This window comes from Microtus oregoni, unplaced genomic scaffold (genome assembly GCF_018167655.1).
Source record: "Microtus oregoni isolate MIOR12 unplaced genomic scaffold, Mior012 000019F_ref0000042, whole genome shotgun sequence".
Taxonomy (NCBI): Eukaryota; Metazoa; Chordata; class Mammalia; order Rodentia; family Cricetidae; genus Microtus; species Microtus oregoni.
In genome coordinates, this window is record NW_024543078.1 from 345918 (window position 1) to 364971 (window position 19054).

A 19054-nucleotide genomic window follows, 5' to 3' on the forward strand; every position below is an offset into this window, starting at 1 on the left:
CCTTGCTTTGGAGATCTCACATATGTTTTTAATGTTTAGGCACGTTCAGGGTGCTAGACAACAGAAACCATTTCTGACTTTAATGAAAACAGTCTTTAAGTGAAGGATGACCTTTCTGGTTTCTGGGACAATCCCCCTTTATTGTATTCGTACTTTAGTGCAATATCGTGTTACTCAAACAGCACAAATGGATGTCAATCACCTCTTAGTGAAGTTGAGCTTATGGTGTGGAACTGAGACTTTTAGTTAGCTTCAAAATGAGATATTTTGCTGCCTACCTAATTTCAGTGAAGTATACTAAATGCCTTTCCTTCAAAGTTTAATTGGCTCCAGAACCTCAGATGACCCTTTTAAAACAGATGTAGAAAGGCACTGTAGTTAGGTATGTTTATGAGGAGGATTTGGCACAGTAAAAAGGCCATGGGTTTTGAAGAATGAGCCCTGTTGCTTGTTGTATTATTCATTTTTGTAATGGAATCTAAGCTTGAAAACAATAACTGAATTCTTTACTATAGTTTCTATACTTGGTTCTTCCCTTTAACACCCTTTAGTATTTAAAGTTATGTGATGTCTTCAAATGTGCTCCCAATACAAAGCAGTTCCTTCACACTGATAGAGCTACATAGGCTGTAAACACATGAGGTGAGATTTATCTTTCTGGAGGCTTGTGTTCTCACTGTTGTGTGAAGGGGGTGAGCAGAGCAGTAAAGAAACAAGTTTCTGTGTTCCCTCCCAACAACAATGCGTGGTACAGCTCTAGAAACACTAGAGCAGTTTCCGAGGGTAAAGCTTAAGGAGACAGTGTCACCAACATGACGTGCTTTGTTAAATGAGTGCCTCAGGAAGCTAGATTGTAATGGTATTAAACACGCACACCACATCGTATTACAGTTAATTTAAGAAACCTTGAAATGCCTGCCCTGTTAGTAAACTACTGATTGTAACTGGGTAAACTGACTGACTCTTCTTTCTGTTTTACAGGCTTTCCTCGGAGACAGGTGGCATGGGGAGCAGCTAGAACAGTGCAGATTCACCCATAATCCCTTTCTGCTGTTCACCACCACCCATGATCCATCTGTGTAGTTTCTGAACAGTCAGCGATTCCAGGTTTTAAATAGTTTGTAAATTTTCAGTTTCTACACACTTTATCATCCACTCATGATTTTTTAATTAAAAGCGTTTTAATTCTTTCTCTGTTCAGCAGTTACGCTGAGATATCCATATTTAGTTTTATAAGCTCCCCCCTTTTCCTTTTTTTTGGGGTTTTTTTGGCTCATGAATTTTTGTTTGTCATGAAAATGTAAGAGTGGAATATTAATACATTTCAGTTTAGTTCTGTAATGTCAGGAATTTTTCAAAAAAAAATTAAAAGATGGACTGGAGCTTTTTCTTTGTGAATAGAAACTGGATGCCACAGTGACTTATGTGGGTGTTATTCCTGTCTTGATGTTATTTTTATACCTTTAAACCTTCACAGAGCCCTGGCTGGGTTTGAATAGAATTAAGATTTTCTTCTGTTTTACCACTCCATGTTTTGTTTTTGTTGTTGTTTTGTTTAATTGTCCTTGGTCTTTCCCTGCCATAATTTTGCGTGGCCTTTAGAAGATTTGTTCATGAGGAATGGATGGCAATTACAAAATACATTCACCCTAGAATTGTAGAGCAACAAGTGTGTCTATGCAGCTCGGCCAGGAAGATGTATGTGTGTGTATACATATATGTGTATGTATACATATATGTGTATGTATATACACACACACATACAAAGCACGCACATATACATACAGATGTGTATATGGTTGGCAGTAAGCTTGGGAGTGACTGCCCCTTATTCTTAATCTAACTGGCCTTCTTTAACCCATTTATATTCTCGTCCTGAAATAATTTAGAAAAGTTAACTTAGAATGTTGAAGTTTGACATGTTAGAAAAAGTAGTAAGTAATTTGTCCAGATTCATCAGACAAATTCTTAAATCCAAGATTGTTAACTATGTATTGCATTCATTCACCAAGAAAACCCTCGACAGCTGGGCCTGCATGGAGTGGTTATATTTCAGGGTTGTTCACAGGGTTACAATAAGACAGTCCCCACCCCTGCCAGGCACCAGGATGATAGTAGGACTTTAACAGCACCCCAGCTGTCCAGCCTGAGCCGTCACATGCTATCGGTCTTCTAACTGCCTCTGGGCCCTAAGCCAGGGCTTGGGCAGAGAAACAGGGACAAAGAAATGGGTTACATTGCCACCTGAGAAACCTCAGAGGGGAGGACCCAGCCTTAGTTTCCCTCCTCCCAAGTGCAAAATGTGTAAACAGTAAATGGAAAATAAAAGTGCAGTCTTAAGTGGATCCTCTCCTGCCCCCCAGTGTTCAGGGGTAGACAGTTTAGAGACAAGCCTGGCTTTTCTATTGCCTAGACGCTTGCTGAACATAAGGAATGGGGTGAAGCAAGAAGGGACCGGTTTCCTTTTCTCGTAGCTCTAGGGTAGTACTTGGAATCATTCGTTTCCACAGCTGCCAGTGTCCCTAGAACTTATTCTGTAATTGGTCAAGGGGGGGTTCCTTCACTCTCAAGCCTGATTTAAGGCTAAGAAAGCCCCGTCTATCTGTTGATTATGTGGCGCATATATATTATTTATATAAATATTTCTCTATATACAAGGAATAAGAGTGTCTTTCATGGAGGAAGGGAGGCTGGGGGCCGCAAGGCATCAATGCTGTTGGAGTTGTCCAGTTCAGTGCTGTCACAGTCTGAGTCCTCAGGATTGGGGCCCTGTGAGGAAGAGTAGAAATGCCGTGAGCATTGCCGCTTCCTTCAGGGCCCTCAGTCAACACTGGAAGTTTTTCTCTTACTGCTTATAGGTTGTTTAGATCGTGCTTCAAGGCACTTGCCAGATAGACTTTTCGGGATGGGATGCTTTGCTGATAGCAGTTTATAGTTCACCAGTTGAACATCAGACACCAATACTGGATGCTCTGAACTGTTGGTTTCATTCCATTTATATGGATATTTGTTTTAATTTCTATGGAAGAAACTGGCTTGGAAACTTAAGTGATTTGAAGGCTAAGTAAGTATCTCTAGCCTGAACATCTGTCTTCCCTAAAGATTTTCACATGACTGGGTACCAGCTCCCAGTTCATGTGCAGTGTCTAGCGCTTGCTCGTGACTCACCTGCTCACCTCTGAGTAGATCCTGTTGTTGCACGGGCACGGAGCTGGTTTCAGGGTCAGGGACCGCCTCTGAAGCAGGTGGGTCCAGTGGGATTTCTGAGCCCTGGGAGCACATGTCATCAGACTTTTCATCTGGCCGCTCATCAGTGTTGGTACTGCCAACTTCTGGTGTGCCACTGGGGGAAGGCTCACTAGCTGTACCTTCCTCCACATCTGATGGGTTCTCTGAACTGAAGGTAGAGAGTGACTGACGCATGTTCGAGCCCTGAGGCCACCTAAACATTGAGGCAAGGTTACAACTTTTGTCCTTTACAGTTCCCAAAGCAAAAGATGCCATTATACCAGCACTCACCTCTGACTGGGAGGCAGCTCTACTTCACTGTCTACCTCTCCTTCCTCCTCTTCAGATGAGATACCACGTTTCTACAGTAGAGATGGGTGTGTGTATGTGTGTGTCTAAACCAGTCAAAAATACCAGTCATTAAGAATTGGGGAAGGTTACATAGTTGGGTGGGGTTACAGCACTTGGACCCCTAGGGAGATTAAAGAAAGGGAAAGGAGGAACTACCCCATACTTTACCTGACTTCGAGTCACAGCAGCCCTGTACAGCAGTGCAGCTGGGGTCAAGTGCTGGGACCCAGCCCGGCTTCCTCCCCGGCCTGCAGTCCCTTCCCTTCCAGTTCCTAGCAGCCCCATGCCTTCACCAGGTCCTACTGGTGGAGGTGGTTCCCCTTTGGCTCCCCCAGGTGAATCTGGGCTGGTAGAACCAGGAGCTGATCCCTCACTTGGAGGAGTATCGCCCTGGGGTGGAGGAGGTGAGCCAGGATCCCGAGCTCCCCCTGTGGCCCCTCGGCCTCGTGCTCCCAGTGCTGCCGACAGCAGATCTGGGGATGATGAGGACATCTTTCGCAGTAGAAGGTCATGGTGGAGTCCACGGAGAGCAGGGGGGCAGGCATCCCAAGCTGAAGGGCCCACTCCCAGGCCCCCTGGGCTTCCTAGTCCTCCAGGCTCATGGGGCGGCAAAGCTGCTCGAAGCCCAGGCAGGTCTCCACAGCTGCCCTTGGCGCTGGCCTTTCGGTGACGGGTCTTGCCACGACGACTCCTTCCTGGTGAGGGGGGTCCCTTAGGACACCCAGGAAGCCCCACCCCACTTAGGGCTGCATCTAGTTTAGGTAGCAAAGATTCGGTCTTGAGAATATCTGGCCTGGTAGGAGAAGGAAAGGACAAGGTCAAGATCAACAATTATAAAATCCTCCCCACTAAAGACAACACTGCCATGCCAGCTTCCCTTCTGCCAGTCCTGTTGAGTCACCTTTTACTGTGGGGTGACAGTTTCTGTGGCACGTTCCTTTTCTTGATGAGCTTCTCCATCGTGTTTCCATGCAGGAGGCCGCGGGAAGGGTGTGACTTCAGTAAACCTGGACATCTCCTTTCCAAAGCCTGCTCTCGCCTAAAGATCCGGACATCTCATTAGGTCTCCCAAGTTGGGTAGCTTCATGAAAACCAGGGACGAGGTGTTTAAGGGGCTTAGTTACCTGAGCAGCTCCCTCTCTTTGAGTTCTAGCTGCAGCATGAGGGCATTCAGCTCCATGTACAGGTTGTTGGCTCTCTCCAGCTTTCGTTCATAGTGCTCCCTGATGTCCAGGGCATGTCTGAACGGGCAGATGATTGTCACAGAGTGAGCTGCCCTGGTGCCCCTTCTCTGGGGTTGTAAATGGTTCCTACTGAGTAGGCACATACCTGAGCTCTTCCCTTCTTCGCATCACCAGCTCCTCTTCTAGGCGGTGTAGACATGTCCCTTCTGACTTAATCTTTTCAAAGTGCAGTTTTACTTCTTCCCGCCACTCTGCCTAGGGATGGAGAGACATGAGGTGAGGGGGTGAGGACTGTGTCCCTGTAACCTCACAGACCCTGTCCTCTACATCTGTCTAAGAGAACTCATCTACTGAGTCAGATTTCCTGTCCTATCAAAGGCTCTGCCATGTTTGTAAGGGTCAGACATCCATTGGTTTTCCACCCACAGCACACCTGGGACTTAAAATAAGTCTCCTGGGGTGTAGAGAGCACGTCGGCAGAAGCGATGTCCAGGTGCAGCAAGATCTGTCGGAACGATGGGCGGTTTCGTGGTTTGCTGTTCCTAGAAGGATAGAAGTGGGGAGGGATGAGAAAGGAACTAGAGCTGTCTTTCCCAGAGTGAGTCCTGTGACCGCCTGTTCACAATTCTGGGTCCTGGACCTTGGAGCGGTCAGGGAACTGCTTTTGCAATGAATTCTCAGCCTAGATATCTGGGTTCTAGGTGCTGGCTTTCTGTCACTCTCTAGCTCCTCGACTTGGTCAGTCCAGTCTGCCAGCCAGGCCATCCTTACCAGCACTGGCGAAGCAGAATCTTAAAACCATCTGGGCAGCTGGAGGGCACAGGCAGGTGGAGACTGTTGCTTCCTACGCCCCAGATGATGGCTGAGGAGTCTACGTCTTTGTAGGGAATCTCGCCAGTCAGCAGTTCCCATAGCACCACCCCAAAGGACCTGAGGACGAGAGGACATCATTCGGAGGGTTCCCTCCACAAGTCCTGTGTGACATCTGTATAATCCTGGAAGTACCACCCTGGTGCTTACCAGATGTCGACCTTCTCAGACACAGGCTCATTGCGTATCACCTCAGGGGCCATCCAGGCCACTGTCCCTGCAAAGGACATCTTGGTGCTCTTGTCACTCAGCTCCTTGGAAGTGCCAAAATCTGAGATCTTCACCACATCGTCGTATGTGATGAGCATGCTGGTAAAGAGTGTAGTCAGCCAGTATCCGTGTCCCTCCACACCCAATTTAACTGCTGTTACTGTCTTTGTGATAGTGTTTGGGACACCTAACACAGTCTTCCAACGACTGTTGCTTGGAAGAAGTTTCTCGGATGAACTTAGGACAGAACCTGAAATGTGCTGTCCCTGCCAGGGGAAGGTCACCTACATGCACCTCAGCCTGCTTACTCACTTGGGGGATTTAAGGTCCCTGTGGATGATCTTGTGCAGGTGCAGGTAATTCATGCCACCAGCGATGCCCATGGACCAGTCCACCAACAAGGAAGGAGTGACAGGGCGGCCAGCCCTGAGCACCTCATATAGCTGACCTTGGGCGCAGAATTCCATAAGGATGCAGTAGCAGGGAGCCTGTGTGCAAACACCCCTGGGGGCCAGACAGGTCAAGTCATTGATTAGTTCAGTGTGGATACCTTATGGGCCTATATTCCCACCCAGACCATTTGTTTGGGTCTCCTTTGAGAATGGGAAATACATGCCCAGGTGAGTGGAGTTCTGGGGCTTAGCGCGGTGTTCCCAGCCCCTGCCCTGGACCTCACTTGAAAGTGATGATGTTGGGGTGCTTGAGCTTTCGCAGATGCTTTATGTCGGTTTCCTTGAGGTCTCGAACCTTCTTCACAGCCACTTCCTCCCCATGGAAGCGTCCCAGGAAAACAGCACCCTGAGCCCCTGAGCCTACCCATTGCAGGTCCAGGATCTCCTCAAAGGGGACTTCCCAAAGGTCTGTGGGTAGGAGGCATAGTGCCACAGGCTCAGAAAGATCTGCACTGAAGGCCCTGTGAGACACTCAAGGGTTGGGTGCATATGTCAGTGATGTGACAATGTAGGCCGAAAGACTAGTGAAGGGAATAATTGGGGTAGCCTTGTAGGAAACTGGGTGGACCCAGGGGTGTAGCTCATTTGTAGCTTGGCTAGCATGCATAAAACCTAAATGCCTGGGTTCGGTTTCTCAGCACAATGGGAGAAGATAATGAAGAGCTGAAGACTCAGCTGTGCAGTGAAACACGTGTCTAGCATGTAGTGTTGGTTTAATCCCAGGACTAGAACAAACATGTAAAGGGGAAATCAAGCTGATGAGGTGGGAAGTCCCAACCACTGTTGAAGAGGGATCTGGCCTACCTTCCTGCTGTTGCTTGTGTTCTGTGGAGTAGGCTTTGCCAATCATTGTCCAGACAGGGCGCAGGCAGCCAAAGAGACCTTCAAGGAAGCCACTGCCGCTCTGGCACTGCAGCCGCACCTCGTCAGCTCGCACCCTCGATGCTCGACTCTCGGGTGACCCAGTGGCTCCCCCTGGCCCACCTGCATCCTGCTCATGTAGCTGCAGGACACTATTGGCAAAAGGCTCTGGGGGAGGCTCTCCACCTGGGGAGGGACTGGGCCCTCCCCCGCCCTGTCCACCCAGAGGTACAACATCTCGAAGTACACATTGGGTAGGTGTCAGGTCCTTCTCTGGGGTGCAGTCTGAAGTGTCTGGATCCAGCTTGCGCATGGAAGCCTCACTTAGAGTAGACACAAAACCCCCAAAGGAAGGGGAGGGTGTTCGGGTATCATGGAGGCAAGCCATGGCCTCTGGAGCCAGGTGTGCGGAGCAGCGGGCCCTGTGAGAAATTAAGGAGGGAGGGGCCGTCAGCCACAGAACAGTACAAAGAGCTCACAGTACCTAGCTGTAGTTGGTCTGCCTGTCACTATGGGAAACCTGATTCAGCTGAGCTTCCTCTTGGTATCTATGAAGTGATGCAAGTGACAGATATACAGATAATATACTTGAGTATCAGCAGGCAAAGAGAAGTAACAAACCCACTCAGGTGCTATGGCTAAAGTTAAAGAGCCCGACAGCAGTGGTGCACCCCTTCAATCCCAGCACTCGGGAGGCAGAGGCAGGGCAGATCTCTGAGTTTGAGGCCAGTCTGGTCTACAAGAATTAGTTTCAGGGGGCTGGAGAGATGGCTCAGCGGTTAAGAGCATAGCCTGCTCTTCCAAAGGTCCTGAGTTCAATTCCCAGCAACCACATGGTGGCTCACAACCATCTGAAATGAGATCTGGTGCCCTCTTCTGGCCTGCAGGCATACACACAGACAGAACATTGTATACATAATAAATAAATATTAAAAAAAGAATTAGTTTCAGGACAGCCTCCAAAGCTACAGAGAACATTTAATGTTCCTGAATGCCTGGGTTTCATGCCCAGCATGGCAAAATCAAAAATGAAAGCAAGGAGAAGGCCAAGCAGTTAAGAACACTACTCCATGGCTCAACCATCTGAAATCCCAATTCTAGGGGCTCCAACACCTCTTTTGGCCTCATCAGTCATTCACTGTACATACACAGTGCACTCAGATATTTGCAGGCAAAATACCAACACATAAATCTTAAAATTAAGGGCTGGCTGGGCGGTGGTGGCACACACCTTTAATCCCAGCATTCAAGAGGCAGAGGCAGGTGGATCTCTGCGAGTTCGAAGCCAGCCTGGTCTACAAGAGTTAGTTTCAGGACAGGCTCCAAAGCTACAGAGAAACTGTGTCTCAAAACACCAAAAAGGAGGGAAAAAAAAATCAAGGGCTGGAGACACTGGTTGCTCTTCCAGAGGTCCTGAGTTCAATTCCCAGCAACCACATGGTGGCTCACACCATCTGTAATAAGATCTGGTGCCCTTTTCTGGCCTGCAGCATACACACAGACAGATATAAGACTGTATACATAATGAATCTTTATTTACACTAGGCCTGGTGTAGTGGTGCGCACCTTTAGTCCTAGCACTTGAGAGGCAGGGGCTAGTAGATCTGAACCACCTGGTTTGTATAACCCCTGGAGCATTCTCGTCAGCTGAGGTTCACTGTCAACAACAGATTTTTATTTTTTTATATATAGTGTCTCCTGATGGAGGTCTGGCTGTCCTGGAACTCTGTGTAGACCAACCTGGCCTTGAACTTACAGAGACCTGCTTGCCTGTCTTAGTGCTAAAATGAAAGGTGTGCACCACTAAATCCAGCCTGGGTGTCAGACACTTTTATCTGGATCTCAGGCACACAGTGGTAACACAGAGACCTTCCTCGTGTTGAATCATACGTGCAGGCTTTTCTGCACAGACACTCAGATAATGTTCCTGGGCTTCCCGAGTCGACATGCAGGCAACGCACCGATGTGATGTACACTGATGTACACTGGATGTTATTCCTAGCCAACAGTGCCCTAAGCCTTCTCAGGAATGCTCAACTCGGGACTCACATCGCCAACAGGATGTTACCTCGTCCAGAAACAACCACAGAGCTGTGCTAGCCCCTCAACAGCTGGGAAAAGGGGGTGGTGTGAGGCTCTGACCTTCATCTGCATCTTAGAGGTCAAAAGAGAGCTCATCTCTTTTTTTTTCCTACCCGCCCCCACAGCTCTCCAAACCAAGTTTAAGCTTTCCAGGCAATAGAAATATGTCCCAATTCATAGCTGTGTGCTAAATAGCAAACATTAAAATGACAAGTCTAGGCCAGGTGGTGATGGTGCACACCTTTAATCCCAGCACTCAGGAAGCAGAGGCAAGTGGATCTTCAAATTTGAGGCCAGCCTGGTCTACAGATCAAGTTCCAGGACAGTCAGGGCTACACAGAGAAATCCTGTCTCGAAAAAGCAAACAAATGGGTTGAGGACGCAGCTTAGTTTGGTAGAGTGCTTGCCTGGAATGCAAAGGCCTGGGACGCCAGAAACCTGGGCAGGGCACACAGGCCTGTAACTCTAGCACGTGGTGGGTGGAGGCAAGAGAGCAGACATTCAAGATCACCCTTGGCTAAGTATTGAATCTTGGGCCAGCCTGAGCTACATAAGATTCTGTCTGTCTCCAAAATTAAACATCTACAAATCCAGCTGGGCCTAGTGGTATAATCCCCATATCCCAGCACTTGAGAGGCCGCGGCAAGAGGATCCTGAACATGAAGCCAGCATGGACTACATAAAACCCTACTTCAGAGAAAGAAACAAAAAGAGCCATACAAATAGGCAAAGATCCTGGGTCTAGTCCCTAGCTGGCACTTACAAAAACAATACCAACAAACTAAATTTTACATTTGATTCGGGCAAATTACAGCTGTGTTTCAGTTTCCCCAGCTAGCATCCAGGCACAGCAAACTCTCCCAGCTTTCCAGACTTACTTCAGAACCTGACACCAAGAGTCATACTGTTCTCCCAGCCCCGTGTTTTGTGGGTATCAAAGAATGAGACATTGGGGTTTGCTGCTAGTGTTCCCTCTAATCAGGGAATGAAGGACAGTGTGGAGGGTGCTCAGAGCACGGTGCAGGAATAAAGGACACTCTCAGCTTGCCTAGCACCATCTGCAGCCCTTTTTCTTGAAGACTGTGTGTATGGGCTAGGTTCGGGTCTGCGCAGGTAACAAGCACCCCCGTTTATCCTGTGACTAGTACATTTGAAAATCCTACTGACTGGGTTGGGCTCAGAGTTGTCAGTTGCTATTGCAGAGGATCTGGGTTTGAGTTCCACACTCACATGATGGCTCAGAACCATCTGTAACTCCAGTTCCAGGGGATCCAATAGGCACCCACATAGTGCACATACATGCATGCAGGCAAAACATTCATCGAGTAAGTAAATATAAACAAATTTAAAAGTTAAATATGACACATTGCCAATATTTTCTCTAGTCCTGTCACTGCTTTAGTTGAAGCCTCATTAGCTATCAGAACCTGGCTGAGGATGAATGACTCTCAAGTTCTCTCTTAATTTTCCATTCAGCTTCTGAAAGATCCAAAACATAAAACTCATAAGCTTTGTTTGTGTAAGATCCCTTAGTGGCTTCTTATGTTGGTAGCTAGGCAACCCTGGGCATCAAGATATATTAGGTTCTGAATTAGGGTGTCCAAAGGCAATGTGAACTCTTCCAAAAGTTACTATGTGTGCAGTCTTTAGCATAAGCTGACCGCTGCAGTTCACTGTCGCCACAATGTAACACTAGAGTGCTGCATAGCAAGGAAGGGTCCTGAGTTCAGTCTCCAGCAGCACAGAAAGGGACCTAACTGTTCGACCATGGAGTGGAAGTGGGAGGGTAAGAAGTTGAAAGTCTCCGGCTTCACAGTGAGTTTCAGGCCAGCCTGGGCTACACAGTGAAACTTTGTTTTAAAAATAAACAGAGTTGGGCTGGAGAGATGGCTTAGGGGTTAAGAGCATTGTCTGCTCTTCCAAAGGTCCTGAGTTCAATTCCCAGCAACCACATGGTGGCTCACAACCATCTGTAATGAGATCTGGTGCCCTCTTCTGGCCTGCAGGCATACATGCAGAGAAAATATTGTATACATAATAAATATTAAAAAAACAAAAACAAAAAAAACCCCACCAGTTTGATCTCTTTGAGTTTGAGGCCAGCTAGTCTACAAAGGAGAGAAACCCTGTGTAAGAAAAACAAAAAGCCCATAAACTGTAGGGTACGGTGATTATGAGCACAAGACTGCACAATACTGGCTACGTCCACCCGCAGCCTTGGTATGGAGGGCTCACAACACCACACCGATCTTTCCTTCCCTCTGGCCTTCTATTAAAGAAACTAGAAATGCAGCTAACGGTTGCTGGGAGAGAGAGGAAAGACATTTTCTTTGATGGTATATCCCCATTGGTAAGGTGCCCATGCCACTGTAAATTAACCCAAATTGAGGCTCCTATTAGCAAACCTAATTAAACTCTGTGGCGGGGGGGGGGGGTGTGGAGGGGAGAAGAGGGGAGGATACAATGGAAGGGGTATTGCTTGGGAAGGAATACATAGGATGTGGGGGAAGATGGGACAAGGGTTATGAGAAATATGGATAATCAAATACATTATATACAAATATTAAAATATCATAATGAAACCCATGGTTAAGTATAATTAATATATACCAAGGGGCCGGAGAGATGGCTGGGGTTAACAGTGCTTACTATTCTTGCAGATGATTGGAGTTCGTTCCCAGCATCCACAAACCAAGGCCCTGCCATAGTGCCAAGGGCCATAATCTCATGCAGGCTCACACACACACACATAAAACTATGAAATTAAGAAGCTAAAAATTATACGAATACAGTTGGAATTACAAGCCCTACTGAAGCACAGGTACAGAAGTATTAACCAGCTGGTGGCGCCACAGTCACCGTCTCACTTCCACCTGTAAGTCTTCCCTGCAGTCCCAACCCTGTCTGGTTAAAGTCCTTTTGAGTGGGCGAGGCCCTGAGCCTCCAGCCTCGTGGCTCGGAAACACCGAGCCGAGCTGGAAACACTGCTCTACCCACCATGCCCCGTGTGTCTCAATTCCCTGAATCCTCAGAACAGCCTAGCAAATAAGGCGTATTTGGTCTTCTTATGGTCTAGAGAAAACCGAGGTCAAGAAACCAGGAACCACAGCCTCTGAATTGCCAACATATCCCACGATGTGTGCGGCTTCGCGAGCGAAGGTGTCTACGATAACGTAAATTACTAACACAGACCAGCCTGCGAACACACGGAGAATTTCCTGCAAACGACCCTAAGACTTCCGCCTCTCACCGCGGCCCCAAGGCTGGTGCTCACGCATGCTCTCGCATGCCCACCTGCTGGACCGCCTGACACCAGTGACCGCACCACGGCAAGTGGAGTGGAAGGGGTTACGGCCACAGCTCCCCCTCCCCTGCCGACCTCCTTCCCGACAGTCACGTGCCGCGGGGCTGGGGGCGCGGCAGCAGGAGGGGTCCAGGAGGGGGAGAAGAAAGCACAGCCGGCTGGGGGTAGGGCTGGGCGCTGCGGCGTAACCATGACGACTGGGCCCGTGAAGTCATCGGGACAAGATTAGCCTAGGGTCACGTGAACGCGAGGCAGGGGCGGGGCCCCGCCGGAACCCGCCTCTGACCTGGGTAGGCTTAAGGGTGGAGGCTATGTTGGCTGCCTGCATTCAGGTTTGGGCTCGCTGTTGGCCCCACCTGTGTCCCCTGAAGCTCACCTTCCTCCGACCCCTCATGCACAGATACTTGGGCTGGGTATCTGGTGAAGGAAAAGGGAATGGGAGGGGGAGGACTCGTAGGGTTGCTTGCGGGGCGGGGGGCAGTACCACACAGAAGTAAAGAAATGGACAGTCAAAAGAACTGGGTGAAGAGATTGACCAACAGCGTCAAACCTGGAGGGTGGCCTGAAAACAGAGAACCCTGGGAAGATGGAGACGAAAAGATTAATAACACAGCCGGCCTTTCCCTTTCTACACTTGTTTCCTATCTAGAAGCCCAGTTTTAGGTATCAAAGCATCAGATTTTAAAAATGGTTTTGGCATCATCTGGACTGCAACCAGGTATAATCGTACAGAGAATGCCATCCTCAGAATCAGTTTGCAGTTCTGCCTCGCTGAGATCACACAGGCAGCCCCAGAGGGCCCTGTGGTATCCAGGGCCAGCAGCTGGGGAGCCGAGAAGCCATTCCACCTGCTCACCTTTTAGGGCAGTGGGAAGAGCTGGAGAAGCGAGAGATGACACCCAGGGCATTTAGTCATGTTCTGGGTTCCCTACCCCCTCAGGCTAGTGACAGCTCTTCTAGATTGACCTGAAAGAAGACAGACTGGAGAGTTGAGGGACCCCAGGGAGCAGTGGTAAACTGGAGATTCCTCTTTCCCAGCAAATGTCCCCTTTCTGCTTCCTTTATTCCTGACCCACCAGCTGTGTCTCACTGCCCGCCAGCTGGGTCGGGTCACCCTGGGGGAGGGGACCTGTCTCCCTGGCTATCAATTATGCAGGGCCTGGGGGGGGCACAGCAGGGATTTCTGTCAGTCACTAAACCAAGGGACAAATGTGGACAGTGTCTGTGTGTCAGACTGTGAGGGCACAGAGTGGTCCCTGACTTCATCTACTACGGGAGATGTCTATAGAGTTGGGACCTGGAAGTCACCTTCACCTCTCCTCATTCCTGAGGAGACTGCAAGGCTGTAGCAGGTGAGCTCTTGCTCCTTCCTGCCTTAGCAGCAGGACCCAGTGGCTTGTCGGGTGGTCAGTCCTGGAGGCTCTGCTCAGGGGTGTGGCCATCTGTCTATCCCTTGAGTTCTCGCACTCAACTCTCTTCCTTCCTGGACCTCATTTCCCTCTCAGGGACTGTGATGGGGATCCTGGTTCTCTACCACGCATGCTGTGAGACCCTTAAGGACAGATGCTTCTGAGTGCAGGACAAACGGCTGCTGTGCCTGCGGCCTGCCTACGGTTTACTTTTCCTTTTTTTTTTTTTCTTCCCCCAAGATAGGGTTTCTCTGTGGCTTTGGAGCCTGTCCTCGAACTAGCTCTGTAGACCAGGCTGCCTCGAACTCACAGAGATCCGCTTGCCTCTGCCTCCCAAGTGCTGGGATTAAAGGTGTGCACCACCACCGCCCGGCTACTTTTCCTCTTGACAGGACCCATGGTCTTATTACCCCAGAGCTCTTCCAAGCTGGAAAGGACTCCCACTCTCTTAGGGACCGTGAAAAGGGAGTTGGCTTTTGAGAAGTGGAGATCACAGAACCCTAGGTTCTTGCCACTTCAGATCCTGAGGCTCCCTTTTATCATCCCTTTGCCAGTAAGGTGGACAGTGAAGGGGCTGGGGCTCAGTGCTGCTTAGGGAAAAAGCCAGCTATGGATCTGGAGGGGAAAAGGCACTGCAGCAGCCTTGCCCTAGGCCCTTGGAGGTTGAGTCTCACACAGACTTTCCTACCTGGCCTTCAGGGCTGAGGAGGGGCAGGAAGAGGAGGTAGGGGCACAGTGAGCCATGCCTGCCTCCTTCCTGGCTCTGCTCTGTTTTCCCACCTAGCTAAACACCAGATCTTTCTTTGTGGATTGTAGGGAGGCCAGCTCTTCTCAACCAGAAAAAAAGGAAGAGTGGTCTCAGACCTTTTGCTCTCCTAGGATCAATGATAATTTCAGTGGTCACATGAAAGTAGGCAAGCTGGAGGCTCCAGATCTGCTGTCTTGCCTCTGCAAACTTGAGGGAAGGTCCGGAGCCCTGCACCTCATCCTTATTCCCTAGCTGATTCCCTCTGGGGCCTGCTCAGTGAGCCTCTCTCCTCATCAGCCTCGCTCAGGAGGATAAGAGAGGCAGCGAGCAGGAGCGGCACGGCGCACGGCACAGCCACAGGCCTGAAAGAAGCAGACTATAAGGAACACACGGCACCAGGACTGAATTAGCATCTTAAAATATCTGAAAGTAACCATGTGAGCTGAGACATACCTGTAAACTCAGAGGCTAAGGCCAACCTAAGTTACACAGTGAAACCTTGTCTTAAAAAAGGTGACAGGTGAAATTATGGATATTTCAACTTTTTTCTTCTTTAAATAATACAAGGTCTCATATAGGCCAAGCTGGACATGAATACCTTTTGTTTCTCCTAAGTGCTGGGATTACAGGCATGCACCAGCACACATAGTTCATCAATTTTCTTCTTTAGGTTTATCTATATTATTTCAGTAATAATTTTGAGCTTCCTTTAATATAAAATGTGACATTTTTGCTTTTACATGTTTTTAAATTGCAGAAAAGAGATAAGACATGTGTAATATCCATCCATTTCTGTCCCTAGCCTAGGAATGGGGGACTCACAGGCCTCAGCACCAAGTCTCTGCTCTGATGCGCTGGATGCCCTGCAGTATGAGTCCTGCTAACAAAGCTGTCTCTGCGCAAAGGCCAGTGGGACATGCCTTGCTCTCATCTCATGACTGGTTTGTTGTTTCTGGACAGACAAGCTCTCACTCTGTAGCCCTGGCTAGCCCAGAACTCCGGTACAGACCAGGGGTTCGCCTTCATGCATCTCTCACACTCTTCGTCTTTCTGGCATTATCGGTTACTTAGCTCACTGATCACTGAAATGTACCACCGAGACTGGCTACCTCACTGCAATCTCCTCGTCCCTAAAGCTCAGGTGATGACAGTGTTAATGTTACATCAACTACTGAGGTAACCAAAAGTTCTTGGCCCAGTACCTGGCACACAGGATGCTCTCCATAGACAGCAGTTATGTTTCACACAAAGTAAAAAACTTTTTCTTATGTCACCCACCCATACTAGCCTTGAGCTTGCTACATAGTTGACTATGACCTGAGCTCCTGATCTCCTTCCTGTCCGCCCAGTGCAGGATAAGGGAAGTGAACCACATCAAACTTTCTGCAGGGCTTTGCCACGGCTTCTTGGAGGCCCCTACCAATGGAGCCACACCCCTATCTGTAGCCTTGGCTGTCCTGAAGTCACAAAGATCCACTTGTCCACCTGCCTCCTCTGTGCTGAGATTAAAGGCGGGCATCGGCCATGGTGCACCGGGCTAGCTTCTTGCTTCTTTTATCTCCTCAAAACAAGAAGTAACACTGAGGACACAGGAAGAAAGGTGGAAAACAAAAACTGAAAAAAAAAAAAATAGCAAAGGGAAATGCAGCCTGCCAGGTTTCCTGGCTCAGGTCTCAAAGCCCACTCATTTAGGAGGCAGAGGCAGGAGGGTTCAAAGTTCAAGCCCTGACTGGGCAACTTAGTGGCACTGTGTCTCAAAATAAAATCTGTAAAAAATAAGTTGATGATGTAGTTTGGCGGTAGAGAGCTTGCCCAGAATGTGTAGGGCCCTGGGATCAATTCCTAATGCCACAAATAAATAAATAAATAAAACTGAAGGTCAGGGGCTCTATCCTCCAGACTGGTGTTGCCACTCTCCCAATGCACACATGACCAGGCTTTCTGGGGGCAAGTGGACAAACTCCTCAAGTCACCATGTCCTCTGCGGGCACCCTTTCAACAAGGACAGAAAAGCTGCGTCCCCAATTCTCTTACTCCTTAGACATGGACAACACGAGGCAGAAGTGGGTGCTAGAATTTAGGGTCCTCTATCACCTTACCAACACTTCTCCCCTGAGAACCTGAGCAGTAACTGCCTTTTAGAGGGTTTTTCTACTGTGAAGAAACCTAGGTAATCTGGAATCACACCTTCTACCAATGATGGCGAACTTCATGAGTGTTGGACCTTGGGGTCTTCCTGGGAGCCTACAGTTGGCTGGGGCTTAGCTTGAGCCTCAGATACTTTCCCCTCCTTAAATGTGAGACATTTAAAAATGAGGGGCAGGGCTCTTGAACTTGGAAACTTCAGTGTCTGTAGGGAAAGGCCCAGGGGGCACCTGGGATCTTTCCTTCCCAAATGCTTGCTGCTGGTGTAAGCCTGGGATGACCAGGCTGGAAACCAGGTCTCTCAGAGCCAAGGAAGGCAGAGGAGGACGAGAGTGAGACGCCCACTGTGGCTGCAGGGGTTTGGGGTGTATGAGACCTCAGGTGCGTGTTCTCTTGACTGAAGGCCAAAAAGGCAGCAAATAGAGTTGCAAGCCTCCTCCCTCCATTCCCTACTACTGCTTACGGAGCCCACCCTCAGCCAAAGCCTTCGCTATCAACGTGGTAAGCCAAGGAGTTTGGTGTGTGAGAAAAGGGGGGGGGGGGTTCGTAGTGTCTGACCTGGGAAGTGGGTTAGGGAAGCCAGAGGACAGCCGGCTGAGACCGAAAGCCACGTACAAATGGGGGAAGGGTTCAACAGCTGGAGGTAGGGAACGCCACAGCTGGAGATTAGAAACATTAGCATTACAGACGGAAGGGGAGAGAAACCCAGCCAGGGCATGCAGGAATAGGAGCAGCCTAATTTTCAGGTGGAGCCTGAAAGGTGCAGGTGTGGGGGAGGGGGGCGGTGGGTACATTAGGCCTTGCCCTTCCCTCCCTTCCCTGGAGAGGGCCACAACTCTCCCTTCCCCTTCCCTCTCGGTCTTGAGGATGAGGAGAAAAAGAGGACGTGCTCTTGCCCGCCGTTCTTTAAGTCTTCCCCTGGCCATCTTCACCCCCACATGATCCACTACAGCGCTGGAGGCTTCTGGTCTCAAAACTGGGCCGCCGCATCCCTCAGCTTCGCCCCGCTCCTTGCTATCTCTAGGCGTCGGGTCCAGGTACCCAGTTCCTTCATCCCACGGTCTCAGCATCCTCAGTCACCTCCTCCCCCACCACGCCACAATTGTATCCCGACTCTTCCGCCACCCCAGGATCCCAAGACCCGAACCCATTTCTGCCCCCCACCCCCACGACTCGCCCAGGCTCTCACCTCGGGGGCTCCGCGGCCGCAGCACAAAAGGCGGCGCTGCTGCAGCTCGGCTCCGGATGCTGCTCCCGCCTCCTCCTCCTCCCCTCCCCCCCCCCCCCCCCGTTGCCCTCCACCGGACCCGGGGTGCTGTCACCGGCAATGCTCGTGTGGAGCTCAGGTGCTCGGATGTCAGCCCCAGCTTTTGGCCCCCACCCCCTAGTCTAAGCCCCGTCCTCACTCGACTTGAACTCCCGCTCCTTCCAAGGCCCCCGCCCCTGGCCCCCCGGGACGGACACGCCCTGAGCGGGGGATGCTGCGCTGGAGCCGCCGGCCTCTTAAAGGAGCCCGCGGCTGCCATCCGGCGCGCTCCAGGCTCGTTTCTGGCTCGCCTAGGGTTTGTGCCTCCTTCCTGGAGGTGACCTACGGCAGTCCCACTTTGGGCCTCATGCGGATTCTGTAGGAACCCCTAGTGACCTGTCTTCCAGACTCTTTCCTATACGCAGCTCCTCAGCGTACAACGCTCCGGCTGTGCCCCCTTCTCAGACCACTATCGCCAGCTGGTCTTCCTTGTCACTGCTCAGTTCACCCCATCGGAGTCCACCCAGTCCTAAGTTCTTTCCCACATCCTGGATGAACCCTCTTTATCATCCTGAAAATCTACCTTCTTAGCAAGACATCTCTTCCTAGAGCTATTCTTAAAACACTCTTTGAATCACGATTTTCGTGGTGTCTCTTTCTTCCTCTGTCCAAGGTCACAAGATTTTCCCTATATCCTTCACCCTGATGGTATCAAGACTTTGGGGATCCAAAAGTACTTTGCGCATATTTTAGTTCGTTAATTACTCTCGTGCTCTTTCAGCTGAGACTAAAGAACACAGCAGAAGATCCACCTCATGATCCTCGGGCCCCAGGTTCCCGGACAGTTCAAGAAAGGTTCACTAGGGCCTATCTAAAGAGTCGCAAACCCCGACAGGCTGCCTGCGCTAATGAAGAGCGGCAAGGACACGCCACAGAAAAGCAGCAGGTTTTAACACGGAGGCCT

The 19054-nt window shown here is 49.7% G+C and overlaps 2 protein-coding genes across 13 annotated transcripts in view; one reads left to right on the forward strand and one right to left on the reverse strand.

Annotated features, from left to right (window-relative positions):
* Pcbp2 (poly(rC) binding protein 2) overlaps positions 1-1382 on the forward strand; it is a 27086-nt gene extending 25704 nt beyond the window's left edge. For all 10 annotated transcript variants that reach the window (XM_041669886.1, XM_041669887.1, XM_041669891.1 and 7 more), the window contains one exon: positions 982-1382. In XM_041669886.1, the coding sequence (XP_041525820.1) occupies positions 982-1018 (37 nt within the window). In that variant the 3' untranslated portion in view covers positions 1019-1382. The remainder of the gene's footprint in view (positions 1-981) is intronic.
* Map3k12 (mitogen-activated protein kinase kinase kinase 12) lies at positions 1229-18118 on the reverse strand. Of its 3 annotated transcripts, none has more exons than XM_041669869.1 (14): positions 18034-18118; positions 7100-7578; positions 6520-6703; positions 6156-6347; positions 5784-5942; positions 5535-5693; positions 5197-5305; positions 4909-5018; positions 4704-4820; positions 4481-4618; positions 3748-4372; positions 3520-3590; positions 3169-3397; positions 1229-2769 (listed from the first exon to the last, which is right to left on the reverse strand). In XM_041669869.1, exons 2-14 carry the CDS (start codon positions 7542-7544, stop codon positions 2674-2676), a joined length of 2634 nt encoding a protein of 877 aa, XP_041525803.1. In that variant the 5' UTR covers positions 7545-7578; positions 18034-18118; the 3' UTR covers positions 1229-2673. The 3 variants fall into 3 exon arrangements, with proteins under 3 accessions (XP_041525803.1, XP_041525804.1, XP_041525802.1); XM_041669870.1 differs by having other exon boundaries at positions 3177-3442; XM_041669868.1 differs by having other exon boundaries at positions 3169-3442.
* Positions 18119-19054: the final 936 nt, after the last annotated feature.

What these genes read in the sequence shown, in the direction of transcription:
- Map3k12 (XM_041669868.1), bottom strand. Translation starts at nt 7,544, where the DNA reads ATGGCTTGCCTCCATGATACCCGAACACCCTCCCCTTCCTTTGGGGGT. An exon ending in AGACTTATTTTAAGTCCCAG is followed by an intron (nt 5,019 to 5,196) that starts GTGTGCTGTGGG and finishes CTCCATCCCTAG; the next exon opens with GCAGAGTGGCGGGAAGAAGT. An exon ending in GAGCTGCCTCCCAGTCAGAG is followed by an intron (nt 3,443 to 3,519) that starts GTGAGTGCTGGT and finishes CTCAATGTTTAG; the next exon opens with GTGGCCTCAGGGCTCGAACA.